The sequence below is a fragment of the Coffea arabica genome, chromosome 10c, assembly GCF_036785885.1.
Source record: "Coffea arabica cultivar ET-39 chromosome 10c, Coffea Arabica ET-39 HiFi, whole genome shotgun sequence".
Classification (NCBI taxonomy): domain Eukaryota; kingdom Viridiplantae; phylum Streptophyta; class Magnoliopsida; order Gentianales; family Rubiaceae; genus Coffea; species Coffea arabica.
The window spans coordinates 12,022,360-12,041,461 of NC_092329.1; the positions used below are offsets into that span (position 1 = coordinate 12,022,360).

The window sequence follows — 19,102 nt, forward strand, 5'->3', positions numbered from 1 at the left end:
TATTTGGTTAGAATAGCGCTCCTCTAATACGTAAGGCAATTGGGGAATTAAATCTTACGAGCGTACCTAGGATTGTTTTTCAATTAGAGAAGTGATTAACGGACGTACCTTGATCATCGACACGGTAAGGAGGGGTTGACTGTCATCGCTTGTTTGGTAGTTATAACCTATTTATTGATAAATAATTGGGATTGCCTTCGCTTTGATGATCAATTAGGTGAACCATTGCTGAAGTTATTTCTTGGCTAGATTTTTAATTAATATTACCTTAATTTTAGTGAATTGCCATTTGACTTTTAGTTGCCTACTTCATTTTATTTTTAATTGTTTCCTTGTTTTAATTGATTTAGGCCTTTAATTATTGTTATTCTAAGTTCAGTGAATCGTGGTTTAATTTCTAGTTAGTTATTTATTTTTATTTTCTTATTTGAATTTATTTGATTGTCGTCGTTCCTATAAAATCACCCCCCTGTGATACTTTGGATTTCTTAAGAAACAAATATACCCAATCCCTGTGAATACGACCCTACTTGTCCTATCTACAAATTCATAATTATTTGACAAAAGAAATAACCATTCCATTCGGGTATATCAGATCAAGCAAACTCTTCGGGAACATGGTGAATCAAGTAACCCATTGCACACCTAGAGTCCCTACTCCAGTACTTGGAATTGGGTTTTGGTCATTTTAACTGGCAATTAGGTTTAATTTTATTATTGTACAGGCTTCGACATCCTGTCAGTATCTTGCATAAGTTTAGCATATTTTTGTTTCTTTTAATTCATTGATTGTCTAAATAATAAAGATGTTTTAGTAGTGCCAATAATTGTCCAATCTTTTTCGTGGGATCGACCCGATATATGTCATAAACTATTAATTTGACCTGTATACTTGCAGTCAAAACGAATATATTTCGGAATTAAACTTGTACTTATACTAAAAACCCGTCAGTTACCGAAATTAAAACTTTCATTTATTAATATAAATAAGAAAATGCAACTCACTTGTGTAAACACCAAAATCACTTGCTTCCCCAAATGATCTAAATCAAGAAGTTTTCATTCCTATCATCTTATCAATTTAGTATCAGTGATTCCAACTTGTATTTATTTGTTTTAATTTAATTTTTCCATTAGTTTTGGAGAATGGACATATTTTAGCCATGAAATTACATTTTTATATATAATTTTTAGGTGTCTGTTTGATTGTAAGTCTAATATGTTTGGAATATTTTATATAGTTGGTCGGCATAAACAAGAACTTAATTTCAATATTTTTGAAACTCATATAAATATAAAATAATTATGACATCATTCTGATATCAACGAATTTTTTAGAACGGTCTGACCGATCCGACCAATTGACCATTGATCTAATATTTTAGCTGAGTCATTATTCAGTCCGAGTTTAACAACATTGCCAGATATTGCTCTCTTGAGGAACAAATCAAGCAACAAGAAACTCGTCTCAAGAAGGGTTGGACTCAATGGCTGCATTTCAAGTGAGCTGCCAGCAGACTTTACAGCAGAATTTGCAGCAACAATTCCACGAAGAGTTGGAAGGAAACAATAGGTAGTTAGAAGCCATGATTAGGAACTTAGATCAGAAGTTCAATGCTTCCGTTAAGCTAATGTTGAAGGAGAATCATGGAGCTTGGTGGTTGGGACATAATCCTAGGTGTTGATTGGATGTACCATTTCAATCCAATTACCTTTGATTTCCATGAGTTAAGCATTGCTCTCAGCAATGAGAGGGAACTGGTACATTTGGCTTTATTAATTAACCAGTGATGGAGTTGGTGAAAGGAAGGACCTCAGGACATTTACACTGGACAAAAAAAGATGTCGTGCTTCCATGCAATTGGACAAGATAAATGTACGAGTTAGTGAAACTCTTGGAGAAGTCAAAGCTGTGTTGCAACAATTTTCCAAAGTATTTGAGACTCCACAAGGCTTGCCACTAGAGAGATCATTGGATCACCAAATTACACTCAAACTAGGAGCTAAGCCTTTCAAATTAAAACCATGCAGGTATCCTTATGCCCATAAAACTGAAATTGAGCAGCAAGTTGCTGAAATGTTAACCAATGGAATTATAACACATAGTGGTAGCGCTTATGCATCTCCTGTTTTGTTGGTTAAAAAGAAGGACAACACTTGGAGGTTGTATGTAGACTACAGGAAATTGAATGAAATGACTGTCAAGGACAGATTTCCTATTCCCAATATTGATGAGCTATTACATGAACTGCATGGCACAAAGTATCACTCTAAACAAGAACTTACAGTTGGATATCATCAATTGAGGGTTAAAGCTATAGATGTTCCCAAAGCAGCTTTTCAGACTCATCATGGATGCTTTGAATTCCTGGTGATGCCTTTTAGATTGACAAGTGCTCCAACTACTTTTCAAACTCGATTGAACCAAATCTTTCAGCCATACTTGAGGAAATTTGTATTATTCTTCTTTGACGATATTCTTGTTTATAGTCCCACCTTAGAAATGCATGTGCAGCACCTACAGATTGTACAAGGATTATTAGCAGAAAATCAGCTTTATTGTAAGCAGTCTAAATACACTTTTGCTCAGACTTCTATGGAGTATTTAGGACATATTATATTTGAAAAAGATTGATGGTTTAAAAGTAGAGTGCATTCTTTCTTAGAAACGTTCCAAAGACTGCGAAGGAGTTAATGGAACCCCAGGCTACTATAGAAGGTTTATCAAGGGATATGGAATCATATGTAACCATTGACTCAATTAGTCAAAAAATATGGCTTTGTTTGGGATTCTGATCCTCAATCAGCATTTGAGGCATTAAACCAGGCAATGACTGCAACCTCAGTTTTAAGCATGCCTAACTTTGAAATTCCACTTATAATAGAAACTGATGCCTATCGATTGGAAATTGGGCAGTCTTGATGCAAAAATGACAACCAATAGCTTTTCTCAGTAAAGCTTCATCACCTCAAAGCTTCCGTATATTAGTTTATGGAAAAGAGCCGCTTGATTCAGTAATGGCATTAACTAAGTGGAAACATCACTTGGATGGCGATCATTTTGTAATCAGGACAGATCATCAAGCTCTCAAATACTTGTTGGAACAACGGCTCACTCACTCACTACAACAGTTTAAGTGCCTGACACAAAAATGTTGGGATTAGATTATGAAATCCAGACAAAAAGGGGACCGACAATAGGGCAGCAGATGCTCTCTCTAAAAGGAGGTCCTGGAGAATATAGAGTCTGGATCATAAATTGGAACCCTATATGCCTCATCTTCAGCTCAACAATATGGATGAATAAGTTATGACAAAGTTATGAGGGAGATGTGTTTGCTCAGGATATCATTGCTCAACTTATGTTGGATCCAAACTCCAATCCTAGGTATTGTTTGGAGAATGGACTGCTTAAGTTCAAAAGTAGACTATATGTATGGACTACCAATGAGACCAGAATCAAATTAATCAAAGCTTTACATATCTCAACTGTAGGAGGACACTCTGGGCAAAAAGGATGCCTACATAAAGTCAATACACTCAAGCTTGGTCCCATTTAAAGTCAATACATAAATTCAATACACTGAAGCTTGGTCCCAAAAAGGATGCCTACATAATGTCAATACATAAAGTCAATTTATTGGCCTCACATGAAAAATGATGTGTCACAGTTCGTGAGAACTTGTGATGCTTGCCAAAGAAGGAAAAGTGAAAACATGCCTTATCCATGTCTACTGCAACCAACTCCTGTACTTACTCAAGCTTGGTCCCATTTAACAATGGATTTTATTGAACAATTGCCACTATCTATGGGTTTTGACACCAGATTAGTGGTGGTGGACCGTTTGACAAAATTCAGTCACTTCATTGCACTCACTCATCCTTTTACTACCAAACAAGTGGCTCGGTTGTTCATTGACAATATTTATAGACTTCATGACTTACCAGAAACATTAGGGATATGGTGTTTACTAGCAGATTCTGGCAGGAATTGATTAAGATGATAGGCACAGACCTTCATTATAGCTCTTCTTACCATCCTCAATCAGTGCCTTGAAAACTACCTAAGGTGCAAGTGCAATGAGCATCCTAGGCAGTGGAGTAATTGGATCCCTTTGGCAGAATTCTGGTATAACACCAAGTTCCATACTAGTTTGCAGCTCACTCCTTTTGAAGTATTATGTGGCTATCAACCAAATCATCTTCCTTTGGGGCCATTCCATGATGCTACAATACCTACTGCAACTGCTTTAGTATAGGACAGACTTCAAGTATTATCCAACATCAAGGAGAACTTGGTTAAGGCACAGAATCGAATGAAGTACTGTGCTGAGTAGCATAGGACTGAAAGAGAGTTTTTGGTTGGAGATTGGGTATTTCTCAAATTGTAGCCTTACAAACAGCAAACAGTGGCCATTAGGAAAAATTTAAAACTGTGAACCAAATATTATGGCCCATACTAGATCTTGAGGTTGGAAATGTTGCTTATAAGCTCAAACTTCCACCAGGACCACATATTCATCGAGTGTTTTCATGTTTCGTTACTAAAAAAGAAAATTGGGACTGATCATAGTATCATTTCTACGTTGCCCGAAATGGATACTTTTTGACCATTGCCTTTTGGAACTAGAGAAAGTGTTACAGAGGAGGCTTATTTTGAGAAACTCAAAGCCAGTTATTTAGTACCTAATAAAATAGAAACATCAGCCACCAGCCTTTTGGCCTAGTGGTCACCGCAAAGCACTTAAGTTTTGGTGGCCAAATTGTCATTATATGTGGGTGCTTTTAGTGACCTTTTCCGATGGTGTTTCTACTTCTATCAGCTCCCCCTCCTCCTAAATTAGGATAGATTAGATAATAATAATGATGCAGATTGGGCTGGTTCTGCCTCAGATCGAAGATCGACCACAGGATATTGTGTGTTTGTTGGTGGTAATTTAGTGTCGTGGAAGAGTAAAAAGCAAACAGTTGTATCCAGATCAAGTGCAGAATCTGAATACCGCGCTATGGCTCACACTGTGTGTGAATTGGTTTGGTTGAAGAGCATGTTACTTGAACTTGGGTTTGAGCATAAACAGCCTATGAATTTAGTGTGTGATAATCAGGCAGCTGTCCATATTGCGTCTAACCCAGTGTTTCATGAAAGGACAAAACATATTGAAGTTGATTGTCACTTCATTCGAGAGAAATTGCTTGACGGAGTCATCAAGACATCTCATGTACCGTCTGTAGATCAATTGGCTGATTTGTTTACCAAGAGTTTAGGGGGTTTTAGGGTAAAATACATTTGTGACAAGTTGGATGCTTATGATATATATGATCCAACTTGAGGGGGAGTGTTAGGAGAATATCAGTATTCTTGTAGATAATAAGTTAGTAAGGGTATTTTTGTAAATAGCTGGTTAGGTTTGTACTCCTATAAATACTAGTTGGTCACTCATAATACGGTGACTAGATGTTTTCCTCCCAAGATACCTGTTAACAATACTGATATAACCAGTACATTGGGGATTCTGAGTTTGCCTTTCTAGGTAATAGTCAATCAGAAAGAGTTTTTACAGAAATCATTATACATTAACTTTTGCTGCCATATCTGAGATTTCCAAGTTTTCTTTTTTTGTTCTCATTTCTTTTATAGCTGCTGGATGATTGATCATATTCACATTGTATTAATCCCGAACCATCTGAAGTTATGTTTTATTATCTTTAATACTGGGAGTGTTTGGATACAAAACTTATCCCAAATAATATTTCGTTTGCATCATAAACACATTTTCTAACCCACCTTTTTATATTCCCAATCACCTTTTTATTTCACATACATCACATCACAAAAAGTGCTACAGTAATTATTCCAAATAATATTTCAAATAATACCCTATCCAAACAAACCCATGTTACCACAAAAAAAAAATTTTTTTTGAACCATCAAGGGGGAAGATAAAGCTTCATAGGAAGATAAGAGTTTTATCAACCATCAATTTCCTACTTTTCAAGCTTGAGAAGAAGCTGTGTTCTAAGGGGAAGGGAATGCCAAGAACTTAAAATTATTATAATTGTCATTTTACATAGAGTAACCTGCCTTTTGTAATAAGAGTGATTACGAACCCTAAACTAGGTCGTTTACTTTAGTGGCAGTTATTTTTTCAAATAATCTATATATCTATATGTATTGCAGGGATGGTTTTTAGGATGGTTAAATCAGAATGCTTATAACTCCTCATTTTTTTATAGACTTTTGAATTTGTTTAATTGTTATATGTCCTTTCATGTTTTTTGAATTTAAAAGTAAAAAGTGGACCACTTATATAGGAATTTGATTTGAAATATATTAATGTGAGGGTAAATAAAGAGGAAAAATCACCAACCCTACTAAGAGTAAAAAAGTAAATAACAATATTTTACCCTTCAACTTAGTAATCCTAACTAAAAGGGCAAATTATATAGAAAACAACAAGAAAATAATATTCATTGGTCATGGATTTAAAATATCAATAATGGTACCATTTGTGAATTCTAAATTATGAAATCACTGAATAAAAAACAAAGTATTACTAGCCTAAAAAAACAAATTATGGATTTAAAGGGTTTGGGAGAATGGTGAAGGGAAAATAATAGGAAATTGGGGGGAGGGGGGCAATGATAGAAAGCTAGAGGCTAGCTGTAGGCGAGGGAAAGACAATAACAAGGTAAAGAGTGGTGGGAAAAGTCGAAAAAGAAAGGTGGACTATTACAAGATTGGACGGAGAGAGGAGAGAAGAAAGGATGGGATTGTGAGAATATGATAGGAAGGATGGCACCGTGGTAAGAGGTTTGAAAGTCATAGAAGGTAGCAGATAGCCAGCTAGCAAGTAAAAGATAGGAGAATAATTTCTAAAATTGAGGAAAATGAATTAGTTATAATTTATATTTTTAATGTTAAAAAGTTTGATGTATAGGTATAACATGATATATTGATAAATAAGTTTACAATTGCTCTATCATATAAATCGTTATATATTAAATTATTTCATTCAAATTGTTATCATATATCGACAAACAATAGGTTAACTAAATTTGGTTTCAACTTATTTAAAATATTAAAATTAAGAAAGTCCATTTTGTATCTACGAAATAAACTTTTTTTAACATGGTAGGTACACACTTCTTTGAATTTTTTTTTGTCTCTTCATATACTTTATCTTATACTATAATATATAAGTGTTGTTTTGAATTGAAATATAAATCTGTGCATAGCACGAGTCAGAATACTAGTGGCTACGTATTAAAGGCAAGAGATACAACAGAAATTGGTATCGGAAAACTGAATGAAAGATTCTGGGAAAGTTGGGGTAGGAGGAGTAATTAGGGATGAAATGGGAATCTGGAAAAGGGATTTTGCACAAACTTAGGAATAATTAGCAATGTCACTGCTGAGCTATGGGGCATAACCAGGGGTTGGAACTAGCATGGGAGCAAGGCATGAGGAAGATTGAGGTAGAAATAGATTCACTAACCAGTATTATGCTGATAAAGGAGGAGAATAGGGAGGGACCATATGCAAACTTGGTGAAGATTATTCTAGAGGGGCTGAAAGGAGATTGGGAGTGCAAGATAATCCATACATGGAGAGACCGAAATAGAGTAGCTGATTGTCTAGCTAAGCGCAATCTGGAACAGGACATGGGATTGACAATTTTGCAAGAACCACCGGACAGTCTGAGGAGTCCTTTACTTGAAAATATTATAGGGGTTGCTATCCCAAAGCTTGTAAAAAGCTAGTGGGCCTTAAGCCCTCCAACGCACCAAACAAAAATATATATATATTCTTCCCCTTGCTCAATTCTCTCTCTCTTTCACTCTTCCTATCTTTCTTTGTTTTTCTCTTTCTCTTTCTGTCTTCGTTCTGCACTCCTGCCTCTATATTCTTCTTCATCTTTAATTCTAAGCTGCTAAAATCTTCCTACCGGTTCAATTGTGATAGCAACTTGAAGACTCTTAAAACCCTTTTTTGGCCACTCAGCTGAGCCTAGTGATTAAGATCTATGTTATCAAATTGAGTTCAAATTTATATACCATTTGGTTTGTTATGACTCAACAAGGCTTGAATAATTTTTAAATAGCTCTTAATTAACATATATTTTATAAAGTGATAAAATTACATTAAAAATTAATAATAAATAAACAAATTCAATTTTGAATAGATCTTGATTTTATGGGAGATAAGATCTAATAGGCCAGGCTCCTCTTCACTGCATTGAAGAGAATTTTTCTCCATTACACCCCAATAAAATTAATTTCAAAATTATATTCAAAATCCAACACCATTCATAATATATTTTTACTATTATTCATATAATAGTAGAATTTTTCAGTTATGCCCCTATTATGACCCATGCAATTTTGAAAATTTTTCAATTGTGCCCCCATTATGTTGCATAGAAAAGTGTGTGAGTGTGTGTGTGTATAATTAGTTTTGTAACTTAATGAAAATGAAATGTTACAAAATTCAAAACAATGGCCTTCCACATCAATAAAATGAATTTTGTGAATTTTTCAGTAAAAGTAAAAATATAGAGTAATTGTGTTGCTTAGTAAAAATAAAGTAAACCTAATTTTTTTTCAAGAAAGTAGAGGTGACTTTTTAATAAAACAAGAAATTTTATATCCTTCCACCTTAGAAAACTATAGGTCTGTGGTTACTTTAAAAGGTTTTTCATATATTTTTTAAAGAAAATTATTGTGCTATTATGTAATTTTGTGTTATATTACTCATTAAACAGAAATTTTTATATCTGTTCAAAGCGACTACTTGGCATGTCCAATTGTTGCTCCAAAACCAATAAAAGAGTTCCATGTGATGTAATATAGTTTATGTGAATAATGTTGTTATGTACTACTTTTAGGAAAGACAAGGAAGAAATTTTGATATTATTTTTGCCCCCACTAACAATTATTTCTGGCTCCGCCAATGTTGAAGCCCCACGTTTAGGCCACTGATCAAGCTTACATCTCATGTTGCAGATATTCTAGATAGTTATGTCTATGCAAAAGTCCTTTAAGATTTGATCGTGATGTACATGGCCTGTAATATAAAGGCTTAAAGATGTACCATAAAATTTTTCCTTTGGATTAATGCAGTAAAGTATGCTATTCATCACGTATAAACCGCAAACAATGTGGTTCCTTGTTTAAAGAAGTACAAACAATATTCCCGTTTTTATACACTTCCTTTAGGAGGATAAAAAAATATATATTTGACATGTTAGATCCTGATCAAATTTTTGCTGATAATAGTAGCAGAATTAGAAAATTTAATTTGAGGGTGTGAAATGCATACACATATAAACTTTGGAGTCAATATAAAAATTTTTGAAAAGTTTCGAGGGACAAATAGCTTAATGCATATAGGTAATTTTGAAATTCTCAAACTTTTAAAAGAAAAAGCATGATTTTCTAGAAACTTGGGAGCAAATGGCTAAATATATATAGAATATTTTAAAAATTCTTAAACTTTTATAGAAGACAAAACATGAATTTCTAGAATTTATGAGATGGTGGCCCCTCCCTGCCCTAAGTTCTGCCTTGACTAAGAACATGCTGAAGATTTTTCAAAATTGAGAATCCGGCCATGGATTATTGAGGAGCCGGGGTTGGATTCTATGGAAATTGAAATCGATTTAATGTCCGGATTCAATCCAGAGAATTGTGAAAATTTTGTCGAAATCTGTCAAACTGGATCCATAAATGGATCCATTAGGATCGCGGTCGAATTCTTAGTAGCAATAAAAAAGTTTCAATTTTTTGTTTTGGCACATTTTTGTATTTTGGTGGTTAATTAACCTCCAAATGATGTCTAAATCACTGAAGTATGACTGAACACTTGCATTAGTATTGAAGAACTTTTTGACCAACATAATTCAAAGAAAATTACAAATTGGTTGAACAAAAGTAGCACACTTGATCACTTTACAATCGCTCTTTTATAAAAGGTCAAATAGAGAGTGGTTAGCTACAGAAAATCATTTTTCTACTATCTAGAATTATGTGCAAAAAAAATGCATCATATTTCAAATTTGTGTTTGTCTCATTTAGTGCAAAAGTAGAAGACAAACAAATTTCAAATAATCCTAAATGATATTTGTTTAAATTCTTTTGTACACGAATTCTGGACAAATAAAATATAAAGGAAAGTGATTTAGAATTACTATTTGAAGCCATCTTTGTATCTTAAACTTTGTTTTTGTTCAGCCATTTTGTTTGTTATATCCATAAAAGAACATTAACCCGGTGCAAATTTTTTTGTTTAGCAAACAGAAGAGATAACTTTGGCGTTAAGCTAACTCTTCTAAGAGAATTTTGTAGCGAGTTATTTGAGGCCAATTAATTTACGTTTCTCAAATTTTAATAATTCAGTCCTCTACTCGACAACGTTGGAATGAAGTCTAATCAATAAAACTCACCAAGGTCATTATTTTCTAACGCTGTCACCTCCAATTTGTATACTAACCATTTTATTTTGAGCCACGTGACGTTGGGTAATTCAACATAACTCCTCTTTTCTTCCTTATTGACTTGTATATGCAAAATTTACTTGATCTAAAAGGACAGATTAAGTAATTAACAAAATATCACTTTATTCTCATACATTTAATGAAGTAGTATTACAAATCAATCATTGCAATGCCGTGTGCATATATAGCACAAGAGTCATGCTAGTAGAAATTTAGAACAAATCCATGGATCATTTCAAAAACTGTGCCTCAAGTAAGTCAATGACTTTCTTGTCGACTTGGAATGCCTTGGCCAGAACATCTGCAGAAATGAGAGGATCTGATCCAAAGACTGCATTTGCAATAGTAATGACTCCTGGATTTTGGCTGCCAAAACCAGCAAATGCAACAGCATTCGTCTTCCCAACATTAAATTGGAAGTGAATCAGACCTTCAGGGAACACGAAAACATCTCCTGGATTCAACGTTTTTGTAAAGAGTTGATTTTTCATGTTATTTGGTGGATTTGAAGTGACAAACCCAACATTAAGAACGCCCTCTAACACGAATAGGACCTCGGTTGCACGAGGATGAGTATGGGGTGGGTTTAGCCCATAAGGAGCGAAATCGAGACGAGCTAGGGAAACTCCCAAAGTGTTGAGCCCAGCTAGATTGTTGACGTTCACAGCAGTAACATTAGAACCTTGTCGATTTGCTGTATTTCTAGGTATGTTCAGTCCCTGAAAGAAAAAATCATTGGCGTTCACGACCTTTGGGTCCTTACAAATCTTTCCGTTCACAAACACTGCATTAAAAAAACTAGCTGTTAATAATGTAATAATGAGACTAAACAAACCCACATTGATTTTTGCATGTCTTGTTAGGTATCATGCACGATGTTGTGAAAATAATAATAATAATAATAATAATAATAATAATAATAATAATAAAGCGAGAACTTATAGGTCAAAGCAAACATGATAGGATACGAAAATTGTCCTTAGAAAAAGAAATATGTTTTGCAACATGTTCTGATGGGTATAAGTAATTACCAGCGGTTTTGGGATCATTGATTGCAACACAAAAATCCTGCAAAGGGCTAGGATCAGAAGCGATAGCAAGGGATGAAAGTAGTGCCATTGTGGCTATGGTTATCAGGAATGGAGTTCCCATGGTAGTTGTGGATGAGATCTAGTATTTCTTACACTAACTCTTTGGTTGATGGTCTGAGGGATTTGGGCAAAGATTTGAAGGTATATATATAGGCATGTTTCAATTGACTAAGTCACCAAGTTTTTCACTATTACATTAAGAAAATCAGATTCCTTGACAACCAGGCCATCAGGTTAGGTTGGTGACTTTTTAAAAATGCAAGTTAGTCAGCAAAAGCGAACTTTCCCCAACAACTAGGCACATGCATTTATCTGCCTAAGTCTCTTATCTGAACCCTTTTTTTTTTTTTTTTTGCCTTTTTCTTGAATCTTTTTGCTTTGGGTAAATTACTTATTAGCCCCTATGATTTTACCTAAAATCAGATGACATCTCTAAGGTTTTAAAATAACCACATAGCCCCTGTGGCTTTATATAAAGTGGAAAATTGGTGGAATACATAATTAGTTATGGCATTTGTATCAAACGTGCCTTAAAAATGCATGTGATAAAATCTTAATATCCACGCAACCCTCTTACAATTTGTATAAGTATCCATTTTACCTTCTTATGATTTTTATATTTATTCAAGTAATCTCCTTATACTTTTATACAAGGTGGTTAAACCGTCAATTGATTTAGCATTTAAATAAGGGCACTATTGGTATTTTAACTAACGATGTTATGTAGGTTATTTTCTATCAAATTCCACTTTACACAAAATCATGGGGGAGTGAAGTGGATATTTTGAAACGTTAAAAAGGTCATGTGGCAATGGACGAAACCACGAGGGAGTTATATGTGTAATTTAACCTTTTTCTTTTCTCAATGTCATGCACCAACCAATCCGATCATTTCTCCATTACTAGCGCTTTACTGGAAAATGTTTCGACTTTCATTGGGCACTTTAGTTTCTTTTAATGAAATTGGTTTGGGCAGATGGTGTACGATCTAACAAGCATGGAATGTCTGGATTTGTTGCCACTCGACTTGTATTGTATGAGAGCATGTTGCTCCAAATTTATAAGCCTATATCTTCTTATGGCCAATATTCTAAGTATTCAATATCAGTTTTTCCTTTCCTGCTCCTACAAGGCAAAAAAAAAAAAGAAAAAAAAAAAAGAAAGAAAGAGCAAGAAAGGTATATACCAATTGGAACGGTCTCCTATCAGTGTTAATTTCTTGATTGAACTTTTACTTTGATGGTAAAAAGTTTGAAAAGGTCATGAAGCTATTCTTGAAATCCTTGTAATTCTGGATATAATGATTTTTTTTCTGTTGACCATCCTCCAACAGGTTCTAATGATATGCTTTGTTTGAATGTTCAGAGTACAGCTAATACTTCGAAATTCGTCCTTAATGCAAAAGAGTTAGCATGAGAAGCAGTCAGAAATTCAATCTTAATTATCCTTTTTAGATTGGATCCTCTGACTAAATATACTTAGCTTTGTCTGGATTGCATTTTTCTGGACTTTTTGTAAAAAAATTACTATAGTGATTTGATATATGTGAGGTGAAAAAATGATTAAAAAATGTATCCACAAAAAAATGGTTTTGAAAAATTGCAATCCAAACACAGCCTTAGTTGTATATGCAATAATGAATTAGAGCATTAATCTGATCCAAACTCAGAAAGGCTTTGTGATAAAACGTACTATCCCACGCCAGTGTCAAACCTTATTAATTGTTTCTAGAAGTTAAGAAGTTAATATTCATGCACTTCTGCCCGCCGTAAATCCAGAGAAATTTCGTGCCACGACTAATCAGGTCTTTTTAATATTTAATATTCAGTTGGTGGTGTTAGTTGATTAAAAAAGATATATGACCTAAATACCAACCGTTTAGGTGATCATTTGTCCTGGCCTGGGTTTTAAAAATATAGAAAGTAGTTAATTCCAACCGCGTTATTATTAAAAAAGCATTCACTTCCAGGCGGGCCAGAAGAACATCTTTGCCTCTTTCTTGAAAATGATATGTGTACTTACGTTAAGGATAAGAGATGCCCGAGAGTCTTTGCTGCTGGTTCAATGCAAACATGCTCAAACATGGCCTTCAGGGATTCAAAACATATTTGTACTCCAGTAACTAGAAATGACAGAAGTGCTTATAATTAGAAGGCTGCCTTGCAGTTTTTCTGCCTGTAGTTGATTGCCCATATTTTTCCATTTTATTTTTTGTTGATTCCAAATATTTTCGAATAAAATATATTGGAAATAATTTTTTTCACATTATGCTAATTCAATTAGGATGTTAAAGAATCCCATTATCTTTCTTAGTTTCATTTCAAGCGTAGAAAATATGCAACCATTATACAGTCACATACTCTCGAATTGCTTTCAAAATAGAGGTATCTCACCAGTAAATATACGTTAATAAGTTATATACAAAAGAGCATGCAATACATGTTAACGTCTTAACGTTTATAGTCTTTATAATTTGCCAACCACTCTATATAGGTCATCAGTTATTAGTAAAAGTTGGAGAAACTCTTGGTTCCATTTGTGGTAAAAAAAAATTGAAAGTATGTTGTTTATTTTACTTTTATAACAGTAGTTAAACTTGCTCAACTTCTATAATAATTTATAATGCCTTTTAAAAGTATGTTGTTTTCCTCCTTTTTTTTTCTTTTTTTTTTGTGGTAAAAATGTCAATAGTTCATGAATTCTCCTCTCATTTATTTCTTAAAAAGTTTGGGATTTTCCTTAATAATTTTTTGGGAACCAATACTAGTACTTTTTACAAGTATATAATATTTTTTGCTTTATATTAGAACTGTGGTAATTCTAAAATATTAATATGACCATAGCATCATGTATGATCCTAGATGATTCTAATTAATAAGGTGATGAATTATTTAACTGTATCAAATCAATAAAAAATACCTTCTAATATATATTGTATGTATATAGATCATGATAATAACTTCGAATCAATATAGTTGGCTATCATTTGTTTAAGTATTTTTTAAAAAATTTTTTGTGGTAAAGGAAAAGTGGCTATGGGAAAGGGAAGGATCCAATGGAGACACAAGGGAACAAAAAGAGGGAGAATCCACTTCGAACCTAGATTACTACACTAGGTAAGCAAATTCCGACACAAAATCCTGTTTTCTAACAAGTGTGTGCACAAGTAACTAAACTTAATGGAAGAGGCAATTTCAACAAAATTAATTAAATCAATGGGTAAAGTTGGGACTCAACTTGCAGAATCAACGTCGAATCAAAATTTCAAAATTTATTATACAACAAATTAGATGTCTCTTACTTACATTTTCAAGTATAATATAATCTAGCATTCAATAATTTATATACATAGAATGTTACAATTTACAATAAAACATATATGAATAGTAAAAGTGTTAATAAGTTATGACAAAAATAAGTTTCAATCAATTAGTAATATTAAAAAAATACAAAGTAAACAATTTTTTTAGCTAATCTATTTAAATGTATAATTTATTATCTAAAATTCACAATACAAGCAATATAAAATATTATTCTATTTATGATATGTTTCCAAGGAACTTAAGAAGTGAGTGTGTGTTTGTGTGTGTGAAAATACATTTATGTATGTGAAAAAAAAAATTTTGTGTGTTAAAATGTATGTGAAAAAGTTTATGTATTAAAATGTATTAATTAATTTGTTGGGTCATATTTGGGTCATGAATTTGAGATAACCCAATATGACCTAACCCAAAATCAACCAAATCTAAAGTTGGGCGGGTTATGTATAACTCATTTAAGTGAAAATCCAATATTAATCCACCCAAAACCTGCCCCACCCGTCCAATTGCCAAGTATAGTGGCTATAATTGCCCCAGTCAAAACAAAGCAGAGTATTATTTCCACATTGATTTTTCCTATGATTTTCATTGCACCTTAAGTTATATTAATATTTATAATGAAATACTGTACTATCCAAAAAATGGATATAAAATTCACAAACATGCCAAAGCATCATCTGAGTTTTAAATGCCAAAGCATCATAAGCTAAATGCAGGGGATTCACGTCCTCCGATGCAGTCATTACAAACTTACGCGTGACGGAGTCAAAACTTCATAATTAGAGGGAGCGAAATAATCACCTAAGCTAATAACATACAACTTAAGTTTTAATTCTTGTTATACAAAAGAAAAATTAGGCAAAAGCTATTCTTTGTGCTTGTTGATGGGAGTCAATATCACCAAAAATAAAATATCTACTCTTAATATCTACTTTTGAGTGCAATGGCGAGTAAGGTCATATCCATAGGGATTGGCTAATTTATTTTTTTGCAAAAACTACAAGCAACATGAGAGGGGGGAGATTTTTAGAAATTTAACTAAATAACTTAATTAAAAGTAAATAAAAATGCAACATTATAATAATACTAAATTAATAACATACAAACTTCTAGTTAACTAAATATTGAAGCAAGGATAAAAATCATATATTCATAAATAAATTAGTTATAGTTGTCAACAAACTCTAATAACCAGTCTTTCCTTACTTTCTCAATATATAATTACAACAGGTTCTATAGTTACTTTTTAAATCAAAAACCAACCCTAAACAAGCTATTAGGATTTGATCTTTCAAAATCATTAAGAATTAGAAAAGCCAATTCTAGCCAACTAACTCGCAGATTCGATTCATTTAGATTGGATTATATATTTTCATGACATATATTCGAAAGTTTCTGCTACAATCAAATTATATCACTAACCACAAATACTAAAACTATTAAAAACTACGGAATTGATATTTTAGATGTTGATAGATTATTCTCACAATTAAATGTTGACCAGATATTTAATCATGCAAAATAATTATCTCAAGAAAGCACATAGAATTTATAAATACCCATGAACTAATGAAACATTAAAAAAAAATCAAATTAGATCTCATTGTAGAACCAAAAGCCTTTATTATCCATCAACTAGACATGAAAGTAACAAGAGAAAAACATAGAAAAATGGGATTCACAAGAGAGTGAAAGAGATAGAGAGAGCCGCCCTCTAAAAAGAATGTTCTTACATCTGTCGCCTCTCTCTTTATATAAGACTCTCTCCCCAAAATTAATCCCCTACTAAAAACGAATCACTCTTATTTTATAATATTATACCTAACTAAAACCTCTTCTAAAAAGGAATAAGTAATAAATGTACAAGACTATTTGGTTACTATCTAAAAATAAAAGTTTCCTAAACAAAGTTGGATTCAAAGTCCACTGCTGATAAGGAAAAGAGTCGGCTTCAAGATTTCTTATCTAGCAATAAATAGAGCTAAAAACGAATCAAGTCAAGTTGAATATCTCATGTTGAACTCTATTCATTAAACTAAATCTCAAGTTCGCTCGATAATATTTGAGTTCCAAATCTATGTTTGTATTCGGCTCGTAAGCAAAATTCTAGTTTGATTTCGAGCTCAAGCTCTACTCATTTAACATAAATGAGCTATTCACAAACAATTAGGCCCATGTTCGCAAGCAATTAAGCCTAGAATTAGGGATTAGGAATACAATATTAACCATAAATTTTGTGAAATGACAATTAAGTCCATTTTGTGAACACTCGTTTAAATTCGTGAACGAGTTCGTGTTTGTTCAATTCGTGTAATTACTTATTGAATCAAAATATTTGTTCGAACTCACCTTATATAAAATTTAGAATGAGCCTTTATCTAACACAAATGAGTCTAAATGAGCCAAGCTAACTAACAGCTTGGTTCATTTAAACTCGTTTAATAGCTCTAGCAATAAAAACATCTTCCCAAATCTTGCAAATTTTGGATTTCGCAAATAAGCAAGCGTGCCCATACCAGAATTCTAGTAGTTTTCTAGAAAATTCTCCTTTTTAAACTCCTTTTAACCTAAAATGTCTGTAAACAACACAAAGCACAAAATATAAGCATTATCTATCAATTAACACTATATTTTGCCAAATTTATGATGAAACATTCACAAATAAAATGCATAATTATCTCTCTATCACTTAGTTTCAAAAGTCTTCACAATCTTAATGATTCAAGTGCTATTTTTCATTTTGCAAATAGGATAGTGGAAAATTTTTATATTTTTAGGTGGGGCAATATGAGAATAAAAGAAAATGTTGCAAAATTCAGGGGTAGAGTGTGAGATAAATTAAAAATAATAGAAACTTCTAACGCTAATTAATATCTAATTTTTTGAAAGTTAGAGAGAGGGGAGACAATTGGCAACCCTTACAACCATTTGACTCTGCCCTTGAGTGTTATGATTTTTTGGAAGTTGGATGCTCATATAGGACTTGTTCTCAATAATTTGATTATAAAAAGTAATTACAAAAAAAATAATCACAATCAGCGAAAATTATCCTTTAGGTGATTATGGATTTTAGCATTTTTATTATTAAAAAAATTGATAATCTGAATATAAAAGCAAACAAGAATATAAAAACTAATTATTTATAATCAGAATCCATAATCATTCAAAATAATCAGCGAATAGCAAGCCCATATTATAATAAAGACCGATATTGTATACACTTGATCAGGACGAAATGTTTATCTTCTACAATTTATGTTCAAGATTACAGGTGCTCTTTAAATGTAATTATTTCTAATAACTATTAGAACAAATATATGGAAGAAGCCTATTTTATTTTATTTTTGTGGTTGTCCCTTTTGCAATCGAGAAAACTTCTATCTTCACTTTATTTATTTATTTATTTATTTTGTAGGCACATATTAATAATATGATATCAGGATCCTAAGGTGAAAGGAAGTTTTCCATGGTTCCCAAACTACGTGAGAACACACTCAAATCTCTTCTTCTCTTTTCTTTTCCCGAAACTTAAACTTTTATTTTTATTTCGTTATTTATTTATTTACTCTTTTTTCTTCCTCTTCTCTCCAAAACTCCCAAACTAGGAGTAAGGGGGTATTATAAACAAGTCCAAGTGAAATTTCCTGAATGGGAAATGATCAAGCACCCCGTCATAATTTACAACTAGGTTACAAATACCAAATTTAGAAACCAGCTGCTACTTCGACTACAACATAAAACAGTCACCTTTTCTGTTTTCTGAGTTGATTATCCACTTTGTTCTGTTTAGAGGAGACAATGACTGATGTACTCGTCCCTTAGTTCTCTTTTTCATAGGCAATTAGATCCGAAAATCACGTAAGCCATTAATCCAATCGGCCCTACGAACATAGCAGCAGAGACATTAAAAAGTAATACAGTAATTATTCTAAATAATAGTTCAAATAAACTCATATCCAATCCAGACAATTGTTTCCGCACGACATCATATATCAGATTTGAGGCAAACTTTTCTACACAATTCCACACAATTACTAACCTGATTACCTTGTCCTCTGACAAAGGCAAAACTACAGCTACTTACTCTATAGTGAATTGTGTGGGCCTTCGCTAGCGTCGGAAATGTTAGTATACCTGATTCAATTGTGAGTGAAACTTAGTGGGGAAAGGCTCAGCAGGACCAGACAGATCAATAGAG

The 19,102-nt window shown here is 32.9% G+C and overlaps 1 protein-coding gene across 1 annotated transcript; it reads right to left on the minus strand.

Annotated features, from left to right (window-relative positions):
• Positions 1–10,599: 10,599 nt before the first annotated feature.
• LOC113713665 (putative germin-like protein 2-1) lies at positions 10,600–11,689 on the minus strand. Its single transcript, XM_027237445.2, has 2 exons — positions 11,525–11,689; positions 10,600–11,277 (listed from the first exon to the last, which is right to left on the minus strand). The coding sequence occupies exons 1-2, from the start codon at positions 11,643–11,645 to the stop codon at positions 10,724–10,726; spliced, it is 675 nt and encodes a 224-aa protein (XP_027093246.1). The 5' UTR covers positions 11,646–11,689; the 3' UTR covers positions 10,600–10,723.
• Positions 11,690–19,102: the final 7,413 nt, after the last annotated feature.